The sequence below is a fragment of the Urocampus carinirostris genome, chromosome 16 (assembly GCF_059441175.1).
Source record: "Urocampus carinirostris isolate Australia breed hairy pipefish chromosome 16, RoL_Ucar_1.0, whole genome shotgun sequence".
Classification (NCBI taxonomy): Eukaryota; Metazoa; Chordata; class Actinopteri; order Syngnathiformes; family Syngnathidae; genus Urocampus; species Urocampus carinirostris.
The window spans coordinates 6,704,622-6,723,578 of NC_142364.1; the positions used below are offsets into that span (position 1 = coordinate 6,704,622).

General features: G+C 39.9%; 1 protein-coding gene across 2 annotated transcripts; it reads left to right on the forward strand.

The window, feature by feature from the left end:
* Positions 1-3,540: 3,540 nt before the first annotated feature.
* rab14l (RAB14, member RAS oncogene family, like) lies at positions 3,541-18,427 on the forward strand. 2 transcript variants are annotated; one of them, XM_088355410.1, is made up of 8 exons: positions 3,541-3,702; positions 9,195-9,253; positions 11,693-11,746; positions 12,776-12,953; positions 15,304-15,370; positions 15,457-15,544; positions 17,989-18,019; positions 18,090-18,427. In XM_088355410.1, exons 2-8 carry the CDS (start codon positions 9,202-9,204, stop codon positions 18,265-18,267), a joined length of 648 nt encoding a protein of 215 aa, XP_088211536.1. In that variant the 5' UTR covers positions 3,541-3,702; positions 9,195-9,201; the 3' UTR covers positions 18,268-18,427. The 2 variants fall into 2 exon arrangements, with proteins under 2 accessions (XP_088211536.1, XP_088211537.1); XM_088355411.1 differs by lacking the exon at positions 3,541-3,702 and adding an exon at positions 4,138-4,284.
* The last annotated feature ends 530 nt before the right edge of the window (positions 18,428-18,957 follow it).

Here is an 18,957-nt window from a genome sequence, read left to right on the forward strand (position 1 = left end):
CCGTGTCCCGGGTGTACTGATTCAGCAAATGCTTCGTAAGATTTGAGTGAGGTTCGAAATAAAATTGGCAAAGAAGTGCCCCCAGAGTTGAAAGTCCTCTTCAGTTCTGGGAATCATAGAATATGCACTTTCAATTATTTCAGCGTTCCTTCCGCTTAAAGCAAGTTAAATTTACAATTTAAGACTGTTTTAATGGCTTTTGAAATAAATGTAATATTAAATAAAAAGAAAAACACAATTTGAAACTAACAAACACCACATTAAATAGGGGCAATTTTAAACAAATTTTTTTTAATCAAATTTTTTTGTAGTTGAAAATTTTATCTGAAAAACACAGCTCTCTCTAAAGTTTTAGATATGGAAAAGAATAAATAAAATGGATATTTACAGTACATCGTGGATCCTCAAAACTGGCAGATAACTACTAATTCAAAATAACGTTTCTGTTACATTGATGAAGTATTTCTATCATGATGCACAAAAACCGATTTAACCAAATATTTTTGTGCGAACAAATCTTAATCTTATTATGTGTTAACATTTGATTTAAGACATTTTAATGCCAATTAATGCCTTGTTTTTTGGAATAATGAATTAAATGCCTTTTAAGACTTTTCAAGGATCCGCGGGAACCCTGTCTTTACAAACCTGCTATCACACATGTATACACCTCTGCTTCAACTGTACTTTGTAAATGACTGTTTTCAAAAGCAGGTGAAGTTTTCTGAAAAAAAAAAACAAAAAAAAAACAAACGCCTGGGTACAAAAACTTTGGGAAAAAATATTGCTTTTAAATAAAAAAATGAATAAGCACTTGATTTTACCTCCTGTTTTCACTTGTTGCAAATGCCCAAAGTAACACTCAACTATTCATGATACGCTCTGTTACACTCTTGGTACACTTTTCCATCAATTATCTTCACCGCTTATCCTCAGTAGGGTCGCGGGGGTGCTGGAGCCCATCTCAGCTGTCCTCGGGCAGAGGGCAGGGGACACTCTGAACTGGTTGCCGGCCAGTCGCAGGGCACACAGGGACAGTCACGCTCATTCACACCTAGGGACAATTCGGATCGGCCAATTCACCTGACATGCATGTTTTTAGAATGTGGAAGGAAACCAGAGTGCCCGGAGGAAACCCACGCAAGCACGGGGAGAACATGCAAACCCCGCACAGGAAGGCTGATAGCTGGATTTGATTCCATGACCTCAGAACATTTTTTTCTGTCCACATGATGACATAGTCGAGGTAAGTAATCGTCTTGAAGCCCCTATGTGTGTTTGTGTGGAGAATTTCCCTTGATGGCTTCACTGCTTTATGGGGCTTAATTTACCATCACTAGCTGCAACAGATTTCTGTTTATTATTTATTATTACTCATACTTTTCTTTTCCTGTCCTTTCCGACTGTCTGGTTGGCAGTGATACGAGTGAAAGGCACGGTTAAAGATGAGTCAGCGGACCAGCGTCTGTACCTGAAGCATGTCAACACCTGCATCGACCAGGCAGCAGAGATGGGAAGCTGTGTCGTTGCTGTTATGGACTTTTTGGACAATTTTACAGGCTTGATGTGTCGTTGCTGTGAAAAACTTTCTGGACATTTTTTTTTTACATATTACCTATTATTGATGTTCACTATGTTTTGTGTATTGTTACCCAATGCTAAATCTATTGCACTCTGATGATCCTGGAGGGGGATTACCAATTGTGAGGCCCGTTCTCAAGGTATCTTATTTTCCTCATGCTGAGTTTTTTGAGTTTTTACCTGACCGCATGTTAGTTTCAGATCAGGGGATGGTGTCATTGTAACCTGTGCAGTCCTTTGAGACCTGTTGTGATTAAGGGCTATACAAAAAAAGTGACTTGACTTGAAATTACCAACGACCTCAACACTGTTGAGAAACCTGCATGGATGGACAGGTGGATGTTTCATGATGAAGGATTTTATACGATTGAATACAAGTTACATTTATTGAGTAGGCTTTAGTTCAATGACGGTCATGCCGTTCCAAATGCAGAATATTTTGACTAGGGAATTTTGATAACAGGACGCTGACAGAGGACGGCAGGTGATGTTTTGAGAACAAGGCCCTGATGACGTAGAAACGGTGTTGTTTTTTAGTTTTCCAGACATCGCGACGCCCAGGTTGGGCTTCGGAGGTCGGTGGTTCGCGCCCCGGCCGAGTAATTCCTAAGACTTAAAAAGTGGTCGGCGGCGCCCTCTGTTGGCTGCGGCTGCATCGGCTCGCTACAACGGGTCAGGTGCAATCGACATTTCGTTCTGTGTACATTGTTACACAGAATGACAATACAAGGAAATTATTATTATTATTATTATTGGCACGCCCATGGGAGGAGTCCGCACACCATCTTGCGGAAAAACGTGGGCCGAGAAGAGAAGGCGGAAGAACGAGAGACGGGAGGCTTGACAGAGACTCGGGCGACACTAATTCGGCCATATTTGATGGAGTTCACTTAGTTAAATAGTTAAAGAAATTAAATCTGCCCCTGTGTGGAAATCCTGGTCTCTTGTCCATCTTTTCCATCAAGAAACGAACGTGCATTGTTTGGTGAATGTAGGTTGTGTTTGGTAATGAAGATTCTGGTGTGACCAAGTCAAAGTCTGGATTTAAATCCAATAGAGATGCTGAGATGAGACCTTAAACAAGCAGTCAATGCTAGAAACCCCTTCATGCATCGGCTCGCTACAACGGGTCAGGTGCAATCGACATTTCGTTCTGTGTACATTGTTACACAGAATGACAATACAAGGAAATTATTATTATTATTATTATTATTATGGGAGATTTGAAACAATTTTGCCAAGAAGAGTGGGCCAAAATTCACCCACACTACCAATTATCGTAAACCTTTGATTTCTATTGGGATCAGCATTGAAGGGTTTTATACATTTTACTATAAAGGATTTTATACGATTAAATATAAGTTACATTTATCGAGTGCAATGAAGATTTTCACTGAGTGGGTCACGGCGTTCAAAATTCGGAAGTTATGGCTGGGGAATTTTGATAACAGGACTCTGATGAAGGACGTCAGGCATTGTTTTGATAAACGCTCGGTGTTGTTTTGAGTTCCTCCAGACATCGAGGTGAGGGGTAGACCCCACCTGGGGGCTTTCATTGGCACACCCATGGGAGGAGCCCGCACACCAGCTTGCGGAAAAAACGTGGGCCGAGGAGAGAAGCAGAAGATCGATAGAGGAGGCTTGATGGAGACTCGAGCGACACTAATTTGGCTAATTCAGCCAATGGAGTTCACTTTGCTAAATTATTTAAGAAATTAAATCTGCCCCTGTGTGGAAATGCCGGTCTCTTATTCATTTTTCCATCAAGAAACGAGCGCATTGTTGGTTGTGTTTGGTTAATGGAGTCGGATAACTAATTCGAACAATTTGGTCAACGGTACATTTTAATATTTAATTCCTAACAGTTGACTAACCTCGATATTAAGACCCTGGGTCCACGCAAGGGATGTACGTACCTGTCCAGGTGAGTTAACGATGACGTAGCTCGTGTGGCGTCGCTTCCTCCAGGGATGCTCTTTGTCCCTTCAGTCCATTGTACACAGCGGAGGAAACCCTGTGCCGCCGCCATCTTGGATAGACAGAGACTACTTGGACCAGGATAACACTGCAAAACAACAGCTGACAATATTTCCACTTTTCCGTCTCAAGCTTTCATCTTTGGTATGTACAGAGAAAATGGATGGTCGTTGGACCTCCGAGTCGTATAAAGACACAGAACGCCCATTAATGGCAAACAAGACATTGCGGTTATATTGGGCCGGAATTGGGATGCTAACGATGCTAACCAAACAGTGAAGCCGAGACGGGCCTTGTCAAATTATTTTTTTTAAACTTTTAATAAAATAAAACAGCCTAGCGACGTTTTATTAGCAGAAATACGCACATACTGTTTACTGTCATCTATATGACATTTTCCAAACCCCGAGGAGCTAACTTTAGCAAGCTAGCATGCTAAAGCTAAATTTAGTCAGTTGGTTCTAAACGGAAAATGTTCTTAGACATTTCGCGAGGGGGCATTTAAATACGTTCTACCCCACCGGGCAATCTCCACTCGTCGAATGCACTGCGACGTTATCGGTTCTTTATCACGAAAACTCCTCGGTGATGTCACATAGCAGCTAGCGTGCTAACGTCTGTTAAGAAGGCTAATATTCATTTCGGGAGCCGGGAAGGAGGTAAAGGTACTCGAACTACTTCAAGGGACTACTGGACGTTTGGGCTTCGACTCAACAATCGACACCGGTTGGTTTAAAAATTGATATTAAATTAGAATAAAAGTAATAGCCGTTCCGAAGATGAAGGTGTTAAACGTGAGCAAACACGGGCGCGGATAAACATTTGAAACATTCGCCGTGTTTGTTCGTTTAGAATTTAATTTATTGTATTTGGTAATTATCGTGAAGGTGTCACTTGATTCCTAAATGTGTGTTTAAAATAGGTCCTCGTGTTACGACGATGTTACGACGGATTTGCACGTAGGTCTGAAAGTGCAGTGGTCTTCTGTATAAATGCAGTCTCAGTATTATGAAAATAATGTCACATAAAATAGATCAACTTAAATTTAGGTTTGTCCCTCTGTTTTGCTTTTTGGAACAGGGTCAGGTTTTCAAAATTATGACTTCAAATCAATTGATTTTCCCTTGACATAATTCTTTTTTTTTTTAATTATTTTAAATAATATTTTTCTAAAAAATTCACGAGAAATGGTCCTATTGGGGCTTATTTTTTGGGGCGTTTTATTTTTCTTGAAATTTACCCAGAAGAGAGTTGAATTCAATTCTTTATCGTCATTGATAGTAATGTCAAGTCATGTTTATTTGTATAGCCCTTAATCACAAAGAGTCTCAAAGGGCTGCACAGACCACAGATTATTGCGGGCATATAATACACAGTGATTGTCAACATAAAATATAGGTTATTCATATGCTATAGAATAGGAGTGTGTTTTAAGTTTAGATTTAAACGTTTTCACTGAGGTTGCAGATCGAATCTCAGGGGGAAGAGCATTCCACAGCACCGGGGCCTGAAAAGAGAACGCTCTCAAACCTGCTGATTTCTTCTTGGCTCTTGGGATCACTAGTAGACCAGCGTTTTCGGAGTAAAAGCTCCGGACCGAAACATAGGGGGGAAATTAAATCTGAAAGGTATGAGGGAGCAAGTCCATGCATGACTTTGTATCCTACCAACAGAACCTTAAAATCACATCTTAAGCTAACAGGGAGCCAATGTAGGTTAGCTAAAATCGGGGTCATGTGATCAAAATTGTATCCAACAGGATTAGACATGGCACTCAAGGATTAACATGTAATAAAGACTTTAATGAGAAGAAAAAATATGTATAAACTATCACAATAAAAGGCTGTAAAATATATTTACAACGGACCCAAGTTACAATAATAGTGCAATGTGTGTAAAAGAAAAAGAACAGTGCATTGTAACAATAGAGCATTTAAAAGAAGTACTGTACCAACATTTGGGAAAATTTACAATCATTATTCATTTTCCAGTTGTAGTGTTTTACTTAAATATTTTTTATTCAATTATTGAATTATGGAAATGGTATTCAACAGAACAAAATAGTTTTAAGATAATACTTCACATGATTTATTTAGCAATATTTTTCTACCTTGTGCAGTGGTTAGCCCATTCGCCTAACACGCGGAAGGTCCCAGGTACGAGACCGGGTGGAATCATTCGTTGGCCTGGAGAGGGATGGGCGCCACCAGGCTGTACTTGCCCAAAACACACTACAGGAAATGGTGCCGTTACCACCCTAGTGGTTAAGGGATCAATCTTAAATAAATAATTGATTTTCTCTCAACATATTTCTATTAATTGATTTTGTATTCAATTGAAATAAAGCCAGTTGAATAAAGATCAAATTTATTTTGTTAATCAGCCATTAACAACTTGGACAAGCGGTTTGAAAATGAATTAATGAACTTATGAATGAGCCACCACTTCATTTTCTGTCTTATCTACATTAGGCATTTAAATGTAAAAAACAATGTATTCTCACAAGGAGGTATGTCCAACTTAGTTTGGTTCTGGGGACCGATCCAGGCTCTTTTCTGAAGCGGGCCTGATCAGTAGAAGGATGTCATCTCCAAAATTTCTGCTTTTTTGGTAGGATTTATCTCTCAGCTTAGTAACCTACCCTTTATATTATAATCACGGATGACAAGGGATGTTATTCAAGAACTACATATTACTTTGCAAATTATGCAGAATAAGATTTTCACATTTGGCATTGAACTTGTTACTTGGAGTTAATTTAGTTATACACCTAAACCAACTCATTATGCTATACAAACTCAACACTGCCCACTAGTGGCCAAAGAAAGCATTCCGTTTGCATGGAAAAAAAATTGAATAGATGGAAACAGCATAGGGACTCGTTCTCTTTATGAGATACTCAACATACTACTTATACTTTAACCTCCTAAGACCTGGCGTCCACATGTATGGACATAAATGCACACTAAACAAGAAGCTCAGGTCTTAGGTGGTTAAGTAATCTTTCTTAGTTTTTGTTTTCTTACCCGCTTAATTTGTTTAAAAACCTATGACCCAGAGTACCGCAGAATTCTGCTGACATCAAATGAATAGAAACGTAGCTTCAGGAGGAGCGTGTGTAACTGTTTCTGTCTTTGGCACTCCCCTTTCTTGGTCACAATGGGAAGTTGCTCTCTAGGCGAGGGAAAAAAAACACTGATTTTGTGTCTCTAATGTGTGTAAATAATTGCTGAGCTAGGTTGTGGGGTCACATGCTAACATGCAAGCTTTCTCCTTTATGACAGGAGTTGTTTTCGTGTCTTTGAACATTGCAAGGAGATCCAGGGTTCACACGGTTCTTGAAATCCTTGAAAATGCTTAAAATTTGATGTGTTTTCAAGAAGTAAAATGTGCTTGAATTTGGGTTGGAGCGCTTGTAAATGCTTGAAATCGTTGTTGTTGTTTTTTTCTTCCAAGAAGTCCATTTGCTGACACTGCTTTCTGGTGGCTTCGCTTTGTCATTCAATTTCTTCCCTCGTGATTAAAGGCAGCTGGAATTAGTTCATTGTCCTATGAATTGTCATTCCCTATATGGGACAAGTACATGCTATCCCGAAACAGAGCACGATTAAATAAAGTGGCTATGATTAGGTCAAAAGATGACTCCCACATTTTGAACATTTTGCCAGGCAAGGCGTCAAAAATTTGGGGAAGAGACCACAGAAACCCCACACAAGAAGGCTGGAGCAGAGATTCAAACTTGAAACAACGAGGCACTCTCTTCCACCACATTCCACAATGTAGATAAACATCACATAGCTAACTCATTCACTGCTATTTAGTTTACTCATTGAGTTCCAGCCATTTTCAGACCCTCCTTCACCCAAATGCTTGATTTTGTAGACTAACCTTATTTAGCGCCTCCTGATGGTAAAATACATTAATTAAAAACTATTGATTTAAATGATGAGCAAAAACGCGTGATCTATCACGTAAACTTGCACTTCTTAAATAGGTCAAGAAATCTGCATGACTTTTCCCTAAACCAAGGGTCTGCAACCTGCGGTTCTAAACCGCAAGTGGCTTTGAAGTGCCGCCTTAGTGGCACCCTCTGGGTTCGTATGATGCGCCACTTGTCCCTGGTGGCTTCGCTTGGCCTTTCTTCTTCCTTCGTGATTAACGGCAGCTGGTATTAGTTTGTATGGGTCGCAACCAAGAGGACAGGTGCTTGCTACACTTTAACAGGGCACAATGAAATGTGTACAGTATTAGTGAAAGGATTACTTATATACCTTTTTATGGGCCGTGCAAAAAATGTAGGCAGTGTTTCCCAGTGGTAAATTATAATGGGAAGAACTTCCTGCAACTGAAAATGTCAGTTGTCATTTTTACCCAACACCTATATGGAGAGAGGTTTGTCTCAAAAACAAATAGATTTTCTATTTAAGCAAGGTCTAGATAAATGCACACTCAAGAATAGAAAGGACATATGCATATCGCAGATATGTCTGTTGCCCTGCAAAATACATTATTCACACCGGATTCCTTCATTTAATGATACTGGAAAACTTGGCTTTGAAAGTCCTTAAAAGTGCTTGAATTTGGCCACAAAAGGGTGTATGAACGCTGAAAATTCCATTTTTGTTTTATTTTCCTCGTCGATGGTACGTGAAAAAGAGAGGCGGTACTCACACGGGGGATCGAGATGCCACATGAGGGTCATGTGACGGCAGGGGGATTGAGCCAAGGCAGTGGAGGAAGGGGGGAATCAGATTTTCATTTGGAAGCAGGAATTATAATTATTAGGGATGTACCAAAATTAAATATTGGGACCAAAACCCCAAAAGTTTTAGGTACATCATTTTAAATCACTACATGTGAAACGCATTTCGTTAGCCAAAATCGAAACATCAGAAAAGAAGAAAAATACTTCTTTTGCATTGACTAGATTAAAAAATGTACTATACAATTATAAATAACTGACAGGCATATTATTAGATGCTGATTTTCAAACAATCCTCAATAAAATCTCAATAAACTAACCTACAAGGCATTTAGGGGTGCTTGAAATCCTTGAAAATGCTTGAATTTGAATATTTTGTTTCCAAGGTTTAAAAAGTGTTTTAATTTTAGGTAGCCTGCAGACTGATTCAGAAAATAACCAACCAGTGATGTGTCATTGTGATTTTCTAGAAATTTTGATTAACTGATGTTTTAATGGTTGACAGAAGCCACTTTAACCCTACTGCTAATAAGTACAACCTGGTAGTAGCTTAGTAATAACCTATTAACAACTTAGTAATAATACTATGCAAAGTTATTTTAGTGATGCCAAACAAAATTCTAGGCCTGTGCACTAATCAGAGACGGAGCGTAGCTCTCTATTTCAAAAAGGTTTAGAAGACCCTTGAGCTAGCAAAAAATGTGGAAGTAGAGAGACACACGAACTTTTGAGAAAACGTTAAACCTCCGTTTCCTTCCTCCTCGTTCGCAAAAAGTAAAAAAGGCAGCCGTGACGTGCACAAACTTGCCCTTAAGTGAAAGCCAGCTTCGCATGGCTCGCCTCACCACTTTTGGTCATTTTCGGTTGAAAAATTATCGGTGCTAAATGAAGTGGGTGAACGATGAATTGACTTCCCCCTGTTTTTCTCTTTCAGAGCCAAAATGGCCACTGCACCATACAACTACTCCTACATTTTCAAATACATTATCATCGGTGAGTATGCTGACGCGGCAACATATTGTATTTATACAGTGCTGTGGAAAAGGTATTTGCCCCTCTCCTGATTTCTGTGTTTTTTTGCATCATTATCACTCACAAAGGTTTCAGATCATCAAACCACTTTGAATATCACACAGAGACGAGGAAATGTAAAATGCAGTGTTGAAAAGTTGATTCCGTTTATGAAGGCACAAAAAAATAAATACCTTTCCAGCCCTATGTGAAAAATTAATTTCCCCCTGAACCTGAATCCCTCTTATTAAATCACAAAGTACCTGAGACTAACAATAGTTTTTGGGAAATAATTCCACAGGCCACACCAGAAATGGATTTCCACCACCTAAAAATTCTCACAAAAGCAATTGACATACGACAATCCAAAGAAATTCAAGAACATTTTTTAAAAAGTGAATAAAATCTGTGTGGAAAAGGTCACAAAGCCATTTCCAGGTCTGTAAGGCTCAAGCAAACCGCTGGCAGAGCCATTATACACAAATCAAGAAAACTGGGAACAGTGGCAAACTTTCCTAGGTGTGGTCGACTAACTAAGATTACTGCAAGAGTGCGACAACGGCTCATCCAGGAGGTTACAAAATGACTTTGAAAAACATCCAAGGAACCGCAGACCAGTGTTCATGACTCTACTATAAGAAAGACATTGGTCAAAAATGGCATCCATGGGAGAGTTCCCAGCCTAAAACCACTGCTGTCACTGAATAACACAACGAGTCGTCTTACGTTTGCCAAAAGTCAAGTCATGTTTATTTGTATAGCCCTTAATCCCAAAGAGTCTCAAAGGGCTGCACAGACCACAGATTATTACAAAAAGCATCTTGATTATCCTCAAGAGATTGAGAAAATCATTTTGTAGACTGATGAGTCAAAAATGAAACTTTTTTGGAAGGTTTGCTGCCCGTTACATCTGGCGTAAAAATGGCACTGCATTTGACCAAAATGTACATGATGCCAACAGTAAAGCATGGTGGTGGCTCTGTGTTAATGTGGGGCTGCTTTGCTGCCTCAGGACCAGGACAACTTGCTGAATAAAGAATTCTGGTGTTTATCAGAAGATCCTAAAGGAGAACATCTGGCCATCAGTTGGTGTTCTCAAACTCAAGCGCTCTTGGTTAATGCAGCAGGACAACAATCGGAAACACACCAGCAAATCCACCTCGGAATGTCTCGCAAAAAATAATGAAGGTTTCTGGAGTTGCCAAGTCGAAGTCTGGATTTCAATCCAATTGAGGTGCTGTGGTGTGACCTGAAACGACCGCTTCATGCTAGTAAGCAGTGTCTGAAATAACGTCTACCCGGACGCCCGGGGCGTGCTTCTTTAACGTCAGGCGTACAACGTCTCTGCCCAATTGGCCGACAACTTTTTCAAGAAAAAAAATCTTTCGTTTTTATTTGTATTTAAAAAAAAATAATAATAATAAAACGTTTGCTTTATTCCTATCTCAAAATCTTGGTTCGGTTTGGAAATTTCGGAATTTTGGTTGGTTTGGCAATTTGCACTCTGCAGCCGATCAGAAGCCTGGATCGAATAAGTTCGTGCTTCTTGAGCGTTATAAGGTCGTGCATTTGCATATCATTTTCCGAAGTAGACGCACGGAGAACACAAGAAAATCAAAGAGTGGTTAGGAATCAGGCCAAAACCTCAGCCCCAGAAGAAAGATTCAAAAGAAGCTAACAAAATGTATGGCGCTACAAAACGTAAACGTACATTAAAAGCATCGTGGAAAGAGGAGTTCACGTGGCTTGTAGCAGACGACGCAACGCAAACATTGCATAAATGAAGATGAGATGGCAGATGGAAACAGCGATGTCATATACATGCAATGAATGTTTTAAGTAGATTTATAATACTTAATTTTACAGTGTTCTGTTATATATTCTGATTATCAATTCTTAATACTTTGCAACAATTTTTTTTTTTGTGATTAGTCTCGTTGTGTTTCAAGTTGGGAAAAATGGGGCAGGCAACTTTATGGCTGGGCAGGCCCTAGTGGCAGCTAACTTTTTGTCATGAGTTTCAAACACTGTAGTAAACACTTCAACATGACAGATGTGAGACAATTTTGCCAAGAAGAATGGGCAGAAATTCATCCACAGCATTGCAAAAGACTCATTCTCAATTATCATAAACATTTGATTTCTGTGATTGCTGCAAATATTGACCCTACTCCCCATTACTTTCAGGGGGCAATTACTTTTCACATGCATTTTGTATTTCCTTGGGTCATCTCTGTGTGATATTCAAATTGGTTTGATGATGAATGATAAGTATGCAAAAACTCAGATTTCAGGAAGGGGTGCACTGTATCTTCAATCATGTTTCATATTTCCTGTGCACTCGAAATACTCATTAGAAACCCCAAATAATTGGAATACTCTGAAATTCTTTTCACTCTTTTTCAATCTTTTGCCCTGCAGGAGACATGGGGGTCGGCAAGTCGTGTTTGCTTCACCAGTTCACAGAAAAGAAATGCAAGTACTCCTTACGTCATCATCTTTTCAGACTTTTTTTTTAATGGTTTCCGGTTCCTGAAAACCGAAGCCAGAGGTTTTTGTGCGCGTCAGCCGGCGCCATTCACTCAAAAGAACGGCGCCATTCGCCAAAAGACGGAATTTTTCAGGCGCAACCGGCACCTGCCTCCGACTGCTTGAACCGTCAGGCGCTAAAGGGATGAGCAATTCATCCTGAACAAATTCCCAGCGAGAAAAAAATGAGCTGCAATTATGAATATGTACACTGGATGTCGCACCACACACAAAACAACTGGAGCTGGATTTCTTACCCTGACTCCTCCCTTTCTTTCTCTCTGTTTCTTTTTGTATTCTTTTTATTTTTCTGTTTTTTGTTTTTCTCTCTTCTGTTTCTCTTCAAGTCTCTTTCTCCTTTTTTTTCCATTTCTGTTTTTTTCTTTTTGTCTCGGTTCTCAGCTTTTCCCTCGGTCTCTGTCTTTTTTTTTTCATTTATCCGTCTCCTACCTTTCTTCTCTATATCTCTCTCATTCTTTTTTTTCCTGTTTTTCTACTTTTTCTATTTCTCTCTGTCCTTTTTAATGTATTTCTCTTTTCTCTCTATTTCTCTCTCTCTCTTCTCCAGTTCCCAGTTTTTTTCCTATTTTGGTCTCTTTTGTCTTTTTTTTAATCTTTTTTTTATCCTTCTCGCTTCTTCCTTTCACCTGGGCTTTTCTTTTTTTCTATTCTTCTGTTTTTCATTTCTCTTTCTCTCCCAGTCTCATTTTCTTCTTTTTTATATTCTGTTTTTGTCTGTCTTTCTCTCTTCCTACTTTCTTCCTTTTATTTCTCTCTCTGTTCTACTATTTCTGTTCTATTTTTTTTTTCTCTTAGTCTCTTTCTTACTTTTCTCTGTTTTTTCTCTGTCCCTTTTTCACTTTCTATCATTTTCTCCCTGTCTCTTTCTCTCTTTCCTCCTTTCCTTTTCACCCTCTCTTTCTCCATCTCCGGACCCTTACCGGCCCGCGCTAACTTAGCGTTTCCCTCCCCCAGTCATGGCAGATTGCCCCCACACGATCGGCGTGGAGTTCGGGACCAGGATCATCGAAGTGAGCGGTCAGAAAATCAAGCTTCAGATCTGGGACACGGCCGGGCAGGAGCGATTTCGCGCCGTCACCCGCTCTTACTACCGCGGCGCCGCGGGGGCGCTCATGGTTTACGACATCACCAGGTACGCAACGCTAAATGCCTGCAAACGTCCATCCGGGTTTTTTCTGGGGGGGCCCTTTTTGCTCCTAGATTATTAGCATTAAGTTAGCAACCTTATAAAATACCATTTATTTACAATTTGTGGGGAAAGATAACTGTTTTTCAGAAATCAGGTACCTTTTCTTGGCAATGTATCGACCATACTGGCGCTTGATTCAACTATGTTGAATGTATAATTGTAACAGTCATTTTATAGGATTTCGCGAGGTTAATCTATTACTCTCAGTTAGAGGTAAGATCAGGCTGAAAGAATTCAGCCCGACACGACCTGAGTCGTGTGTACATTACCCGAACCCGACGGATTAACTTGATTTGATTAACGAGCCCGAAATGACCCAAAGCTTTACTTCGGCCGTGCGTACTTCAGCGCCACCTGTGCGTTTCAACTGAACTAGGCAGATTGGGGTTTACTTGAGGGCCTAAGTCCAGCGCCAAAAAGAACGGTTCTGCACCAAAGTATGCATCTCGGCGTCGTGCAGCGAACGAAAGTAAAAATGAACAAAATGGCGCTGAAAAGAAAGTCAAATTCTGCAGATTACAAGCTGCAAATAGTGAAAGGTTTTGGCCCAAAACAGGAAGGATGTTTGTAAAGCTTTTAAGCGACTGGCAAGAACCAGAAATGACGTCTGACGTGAGGGAGGTGGAAGGAGGAAGCTGCGCGTCTTTTACCCCAATACCAAGAAGAACATTTATTTGGATTTGGTGATTTGGAGTTAAACTGATAGTTTAGTATGCATTTTCTTTATCCAAATAATTATTTGAGTCAAAGTAAGTGCATGCTGTGGAGATCCCCACAAAGGGGGGAAATAAAGAGAAGCCCTACCGGCCCGACTTAATTATGGACATGTTAAGCCTGGAATCGGTCTGACTTTTCAGTCAGGTTCTCAGCCCCGGCCCACGATCTTACCTCTACTCTCAGTCCATTTGCATTTTTGTTATGCTTGTCCATTTAATGTATATAGGTTCAATTCCCAGTCATCGGTTCCTTCATTAAAGGGACGGTGTGTAATATTTAGCAACACCTAGTGGTACGAAAAACTTTCATACAGTAAAAAAATATTCCACATTGGGGCTTTAAAGGGAGACGTTTATGTATTTATTTCAAAACATTTTTGAGGATCAATGAAATAAAATAGAAATCATGAACTGAATGCGATTTAGAAGTGTCCTTATTGTCATTGATAACAACGTAGTAAACATTGTTTCAAAAGGAGGTAAAATGGGGCACCTCGAGACACAAATGGGTTAAAGTTGCATTGGGTTTATTCGCTTAGATTGATCAATAGAGAGAAATACAGCATAGGGAATGGCTCGTCTGTGACATCTAGTGGGCATATTCAAAACCGCAAGTAAAGGAGTTTCATGCCTCAACGCTTTAAATTTTAAAGCATGAAACATTTTAAAGTTTAAAATGTCAAAGAAAAATCACTTTTTTAAGACACTGCGTATGATTTGAAGAAAAATAAATAGAAATGGAAAGAAGGTAAAAAGCAAGAAAAATTAAGTTAATGAAGAAGATAAGAATGAAAGAGAAACAGGAAAAGGGCGAAACAAAGAGAACAGTAGAAAAAAAAAGGTCAATAAGGGTTCAGAATATTACGAATGGAAAAGAAAAAAAGGTGAGAGAAAAAGTAAAAAAAGAATTAAAACAAGGAAAAAAGAAAGAAAAAAGTTAAAAAAGGGAAAATATAGAAGTAAAAAGAGTAGAAGACAACAAAAGAAATAAGGCATGAGGAAAAAAACAAGAAAACAAAATGGGAACAAAAGAAGGTAATAACAAGAGAAATGGAAAAATAGAGAAAAAATGAAGAAAGGTGGAAACAAGAAGTAGAAAATGGTAAAAAAAAAGGGGGGGGGGAGACAGGAAAAGAAAAAAAGGTAAACGACGTGAAAAATAGAAAATGAGGAAAGAAAAGGAGGAAAGAAATAAGAATAAAAAAAAATACAAGAAAATGGAAAAAGCGAGAGCAAATGGTAAAAAAAGGACAAGAAGATAGAGGAAAAAATAGAGGGGGAAAATCGAGTAAAAATGCAAGAAACAAAGTGAATAAAGGAAAAGAATACAGATAAAAAGGTAAAGGAAAGACAGTAGAAACAATAATGGAAAGAATAAGGAGGGAGAAAGAAAGAAAGTATTTAAACAAATGCATGATACTTCATGTCTTTTTGATTTTTATTCGAGTTTTTTTTTTTTACCAGTAGGAGACATTAAATAGTACTCACTGCCCCTTTAATAAGAGCTGAATTTGAAAATTGAATGTCAAGGAAATAACACTGAACTGAAATTAGTTTTTTTGTTTTCCCTCGCGCAGGAGAAGTACGTACAATCACCTGAGCAGCTGGTTGACAGACGCCAGAAACCTCACCAATCCCAACACGGTACACGTCCGAACAACTGGCGGCCATTTTACTGAGCATCTTCTTTTTTTAATTTGAGCTTCGTTTCTCCTCTCGTTGGTGTGCAGGTGATCATCCTCATAGGCAACAAAGCGGACCTGGAGGCGCAAAGAGACGTCACGTACGAGGAAGCCAAGCAGTTCGCCGAGGAAAACGGTCAGTCGGCGTCCTAGACAGTTTACTGTAAATTCCAGACTACAAGACGGGTGGTGACGTGATGTGATTTCTGCCAAGTGCTCTGAATGTCAAAGTGAACACGTTAAATGAAGCGTGGGTAAATGGCAGGCGTGACTCTGACTCCCTTCTTTAGCCTAATGCTTTACCGTCTAATTGGTAAGGATCGTCCAATATGGGTTTTTCAGGGCCAATACCGATTATTAGTATTAAGAGGAGGCCGATAACCGATATTTGGAGTAGATATTTACTTACTGTAAAAGTTCAGAAGTTAACATACTAATGTTTTAATGCATTGCAAAAAGAAACATAAGAATATCTGTTATAAATTCAAATAAAAGTTGAATTGCTCTCTGAAACTTTTTTACAGTAAATTACAATTTCAACAGAACTAACACGTAACCAAAAACTCACAGTGCAGGAAATGAAATTAGGCTTAGCATAAATTTTAAATAGCAACCTGGTTTTATTATAATATAGAAATTAATACAAATGTCAATACAACCAACATGATTTAAATGAACTGTTGAAAGTCTTGTTTCAGAGCGAGATTGACGAACGTTATGGTAAAAGCTAATCACTATGCCTTCCACTTTACACGCTTTTTATGCTTTCTCAATCACAAACACACGCTTGATTGATGAACTAAGGTTATGATAAGAGCTAATAGATCAATAATGTAATACCTAGCGCCTGCTATTGGTACAAAAAAACTTCCATTCAGTATAGAAAAAAATATTTGAATATCAAGCAAAAATATCATACCGATGTAAGTTTTTATATAAAATCATAGGTCGAGGAATTAGTATTTCTTTACCAAAGTGGAATCCATATTGCGCTCGCTGCCATGTTTGTCTGGCATTTTGCCGCTTTGCCGTTCTCCGTGGTGCTGGTTTCTGTTCGCATTCGACAACACAGTGCCCTCTAGTTGTCAAACATTACCGGTACGCAATGGGGCTTTTGGAATCTTCCCCTTGTGTTGAATTAAACATATTGTCATTTTCATTTTATATTTACTCTCGAGTATTTATTTATTTTTTCTCGGTATTTTTACAGCACTTTTTGTTCCCTTGAACTTGATGACTGTATTGTTTTTTTGGCTGCTTCATGCCAATCATTTGAAAGTTGCAATGGAAAATATTAGAAAAAAAGCTTTTACAAAAAAAAAATAAAAGTAACGTCAGGCGCTTATCGACTTTGAATCACATGTAGTGCATTGTTCGCAGAAGCACTCATGGATGCTGACGCTGTAGCGTATCTAGCAATTTGAAAGTTAGCGTTATCGTTTCGCTGTTTTCATTTCATGAACTGGGGGTATTTTTCCACCCGGACGAGGACCACGTGGGGCAGAAATTGACAGCGGATTATAATGAAAAGACGTTTGGGCGAGGACTGTATTTGGAGCTTTCGGAAAGTGACTCTGAACGTGACCGTGAACCTTTTAATGGGAATTTAGTAAAACTGATCTGGTCAGAAGCAGGACAAGGATTTTGACAGTTATTACTGGTGTTCTGAAAAAAAGTTTGTAGGCTAATCTGACAGCAAATTATGTTTTCTTACTAATCAAGTAAAACTAGCCATACTGAAACTCGGAATTATTTCAAACCAGAACTTGGCATGCGTATAACACCCCGGGCCTAAAAGCTACGTCAGAAAACGGTGAAAGAGTCAAAGGAGACTAAATGAAAATGGTAACGCATTTTCTGCACAATAACGCGCACCCCCAAAGATAGTCTTTTGTAATATTTTTTGGTATATAAAGCGCACTGGACTATAAGGCGCATGGATTTGGAATAAAACTACAGTAATGGCTAAGGGTGTACCAAAAATAAGAATGACAATACTTGTGCATTGATTGATCAGTCCGAATATATCAATGACCACAATCGCATAACATTGGATGCAATGGGAGTCGAACTTGGTACGCGACAGGATCCTACCACTTGACCACTAGGGATACAGAATCACCCATGTCCCTAGTGAGCCTGCTGGTTAGGATTTAACGTGCTTACCACAACTATCCGGTTCGATCCCCTGTGGCCACCATTGTTATACAAATATGGGACCGCGTTTACAATGTTGTCTGCATACAAGGCGCAGGTCAAATCTCTGGCCAGTTTGGAGTTTTTGGGGTGCGGCTTATAGTCCAGAAAATACAGTCCTAGGCATTGGGACAAGGTTTCGGCAGTACACCGGTGAAAAACGTGATTGCCAAAGTGTTTTGCAGCAGATCTTTTCTTTTCAAAATTTCGAGTTTGTTTTTAAGGTTGTTTAAAATCTGGTGTGGCTTGTTCACACATAAAGTCGAGTTTCTCCTTAAATGTGCGCAGACAGCTTTCAATCAGGGGAGCCTTGTAGTCTGGAATTTACGGTATTTCTCATAATGGAGGTTATGAACACTGAAAAGTCTTTTTCTGCGGATTTAGGTTTGCTCTTCTTGGAAGCCAGCGCAAAAACGTAAGTGAAGCGCCGGTCGAGCGGCGTTCGCGAAAACTAAACCCCCTAAACCCGCCGTCCCGCTCGACAGGGGCGAAAACGTGGAAGACGCTTTCCTGGAGGCGGCCAAGAAGATCTACCAGAACATCCAAGACGGCAGCCTGGACCTGAACGCGGCGGAGTCGGGGGTCCAGCACAAGCCCTCGGCCCCTCAGGGGGGTCGGCTAACCAGCGAACCGCAGCCTCAAAGGGAAGGCTGCGGATGCTAATAACCCCTCCCTCTATCGAGACCACCGTGATGGAGTCCTGCCCCCGAGCTTTGTTTTGTTTATATTTTGCTCCTGTCATCTCACCGTCGCACATTCGATTACTGTCACTTTATTTTTCTACGTTTGCTTTTTCTCCCCCGATCGATTCTCGCAACCCTTTCCTGAGATTTGTACGCTCGGGACAATGAAGGAATAGACGCTATTTTAGGCGTCGTTAAACCCCCACCCCGTTGAAAAGTGGCTTTGGACGGGTTGCTAGTCCGAGTCTCAAATTTGGGGAAGGGACTACGGAGACCCCACACAAAGAAGGCTGGAGCAGAGATTCAAACGTGAAACAACGAGGCACTCTTTTCCGCCACATTCCACCATGTAGATAAACATCACGTCACTGCCGTTTAGTTTACTCATTGAGTGCCAGACATTTTCAGAGAAATGCTTCTCAATTATTTTCGGTCTTGCCCCCCCCCTAGGAAGAGGAAAACCTCTCGCGAGTGAGCGCGCCACTGCTCCCTAGTGTAGTGGAGGTGCAATTGCACTTTTTTCCACATTGGTACAAAATCCGTCCCTGCCCCACGATTTGAGAACCAGTGATCTATTGCTTGATTGAGTTGACCAACCTTAAAGCCCCAGTGTGTAATATTTGACCACTAGATGGCACTGTGTGGTCGAATGCGAACGAAAACTAGCGCC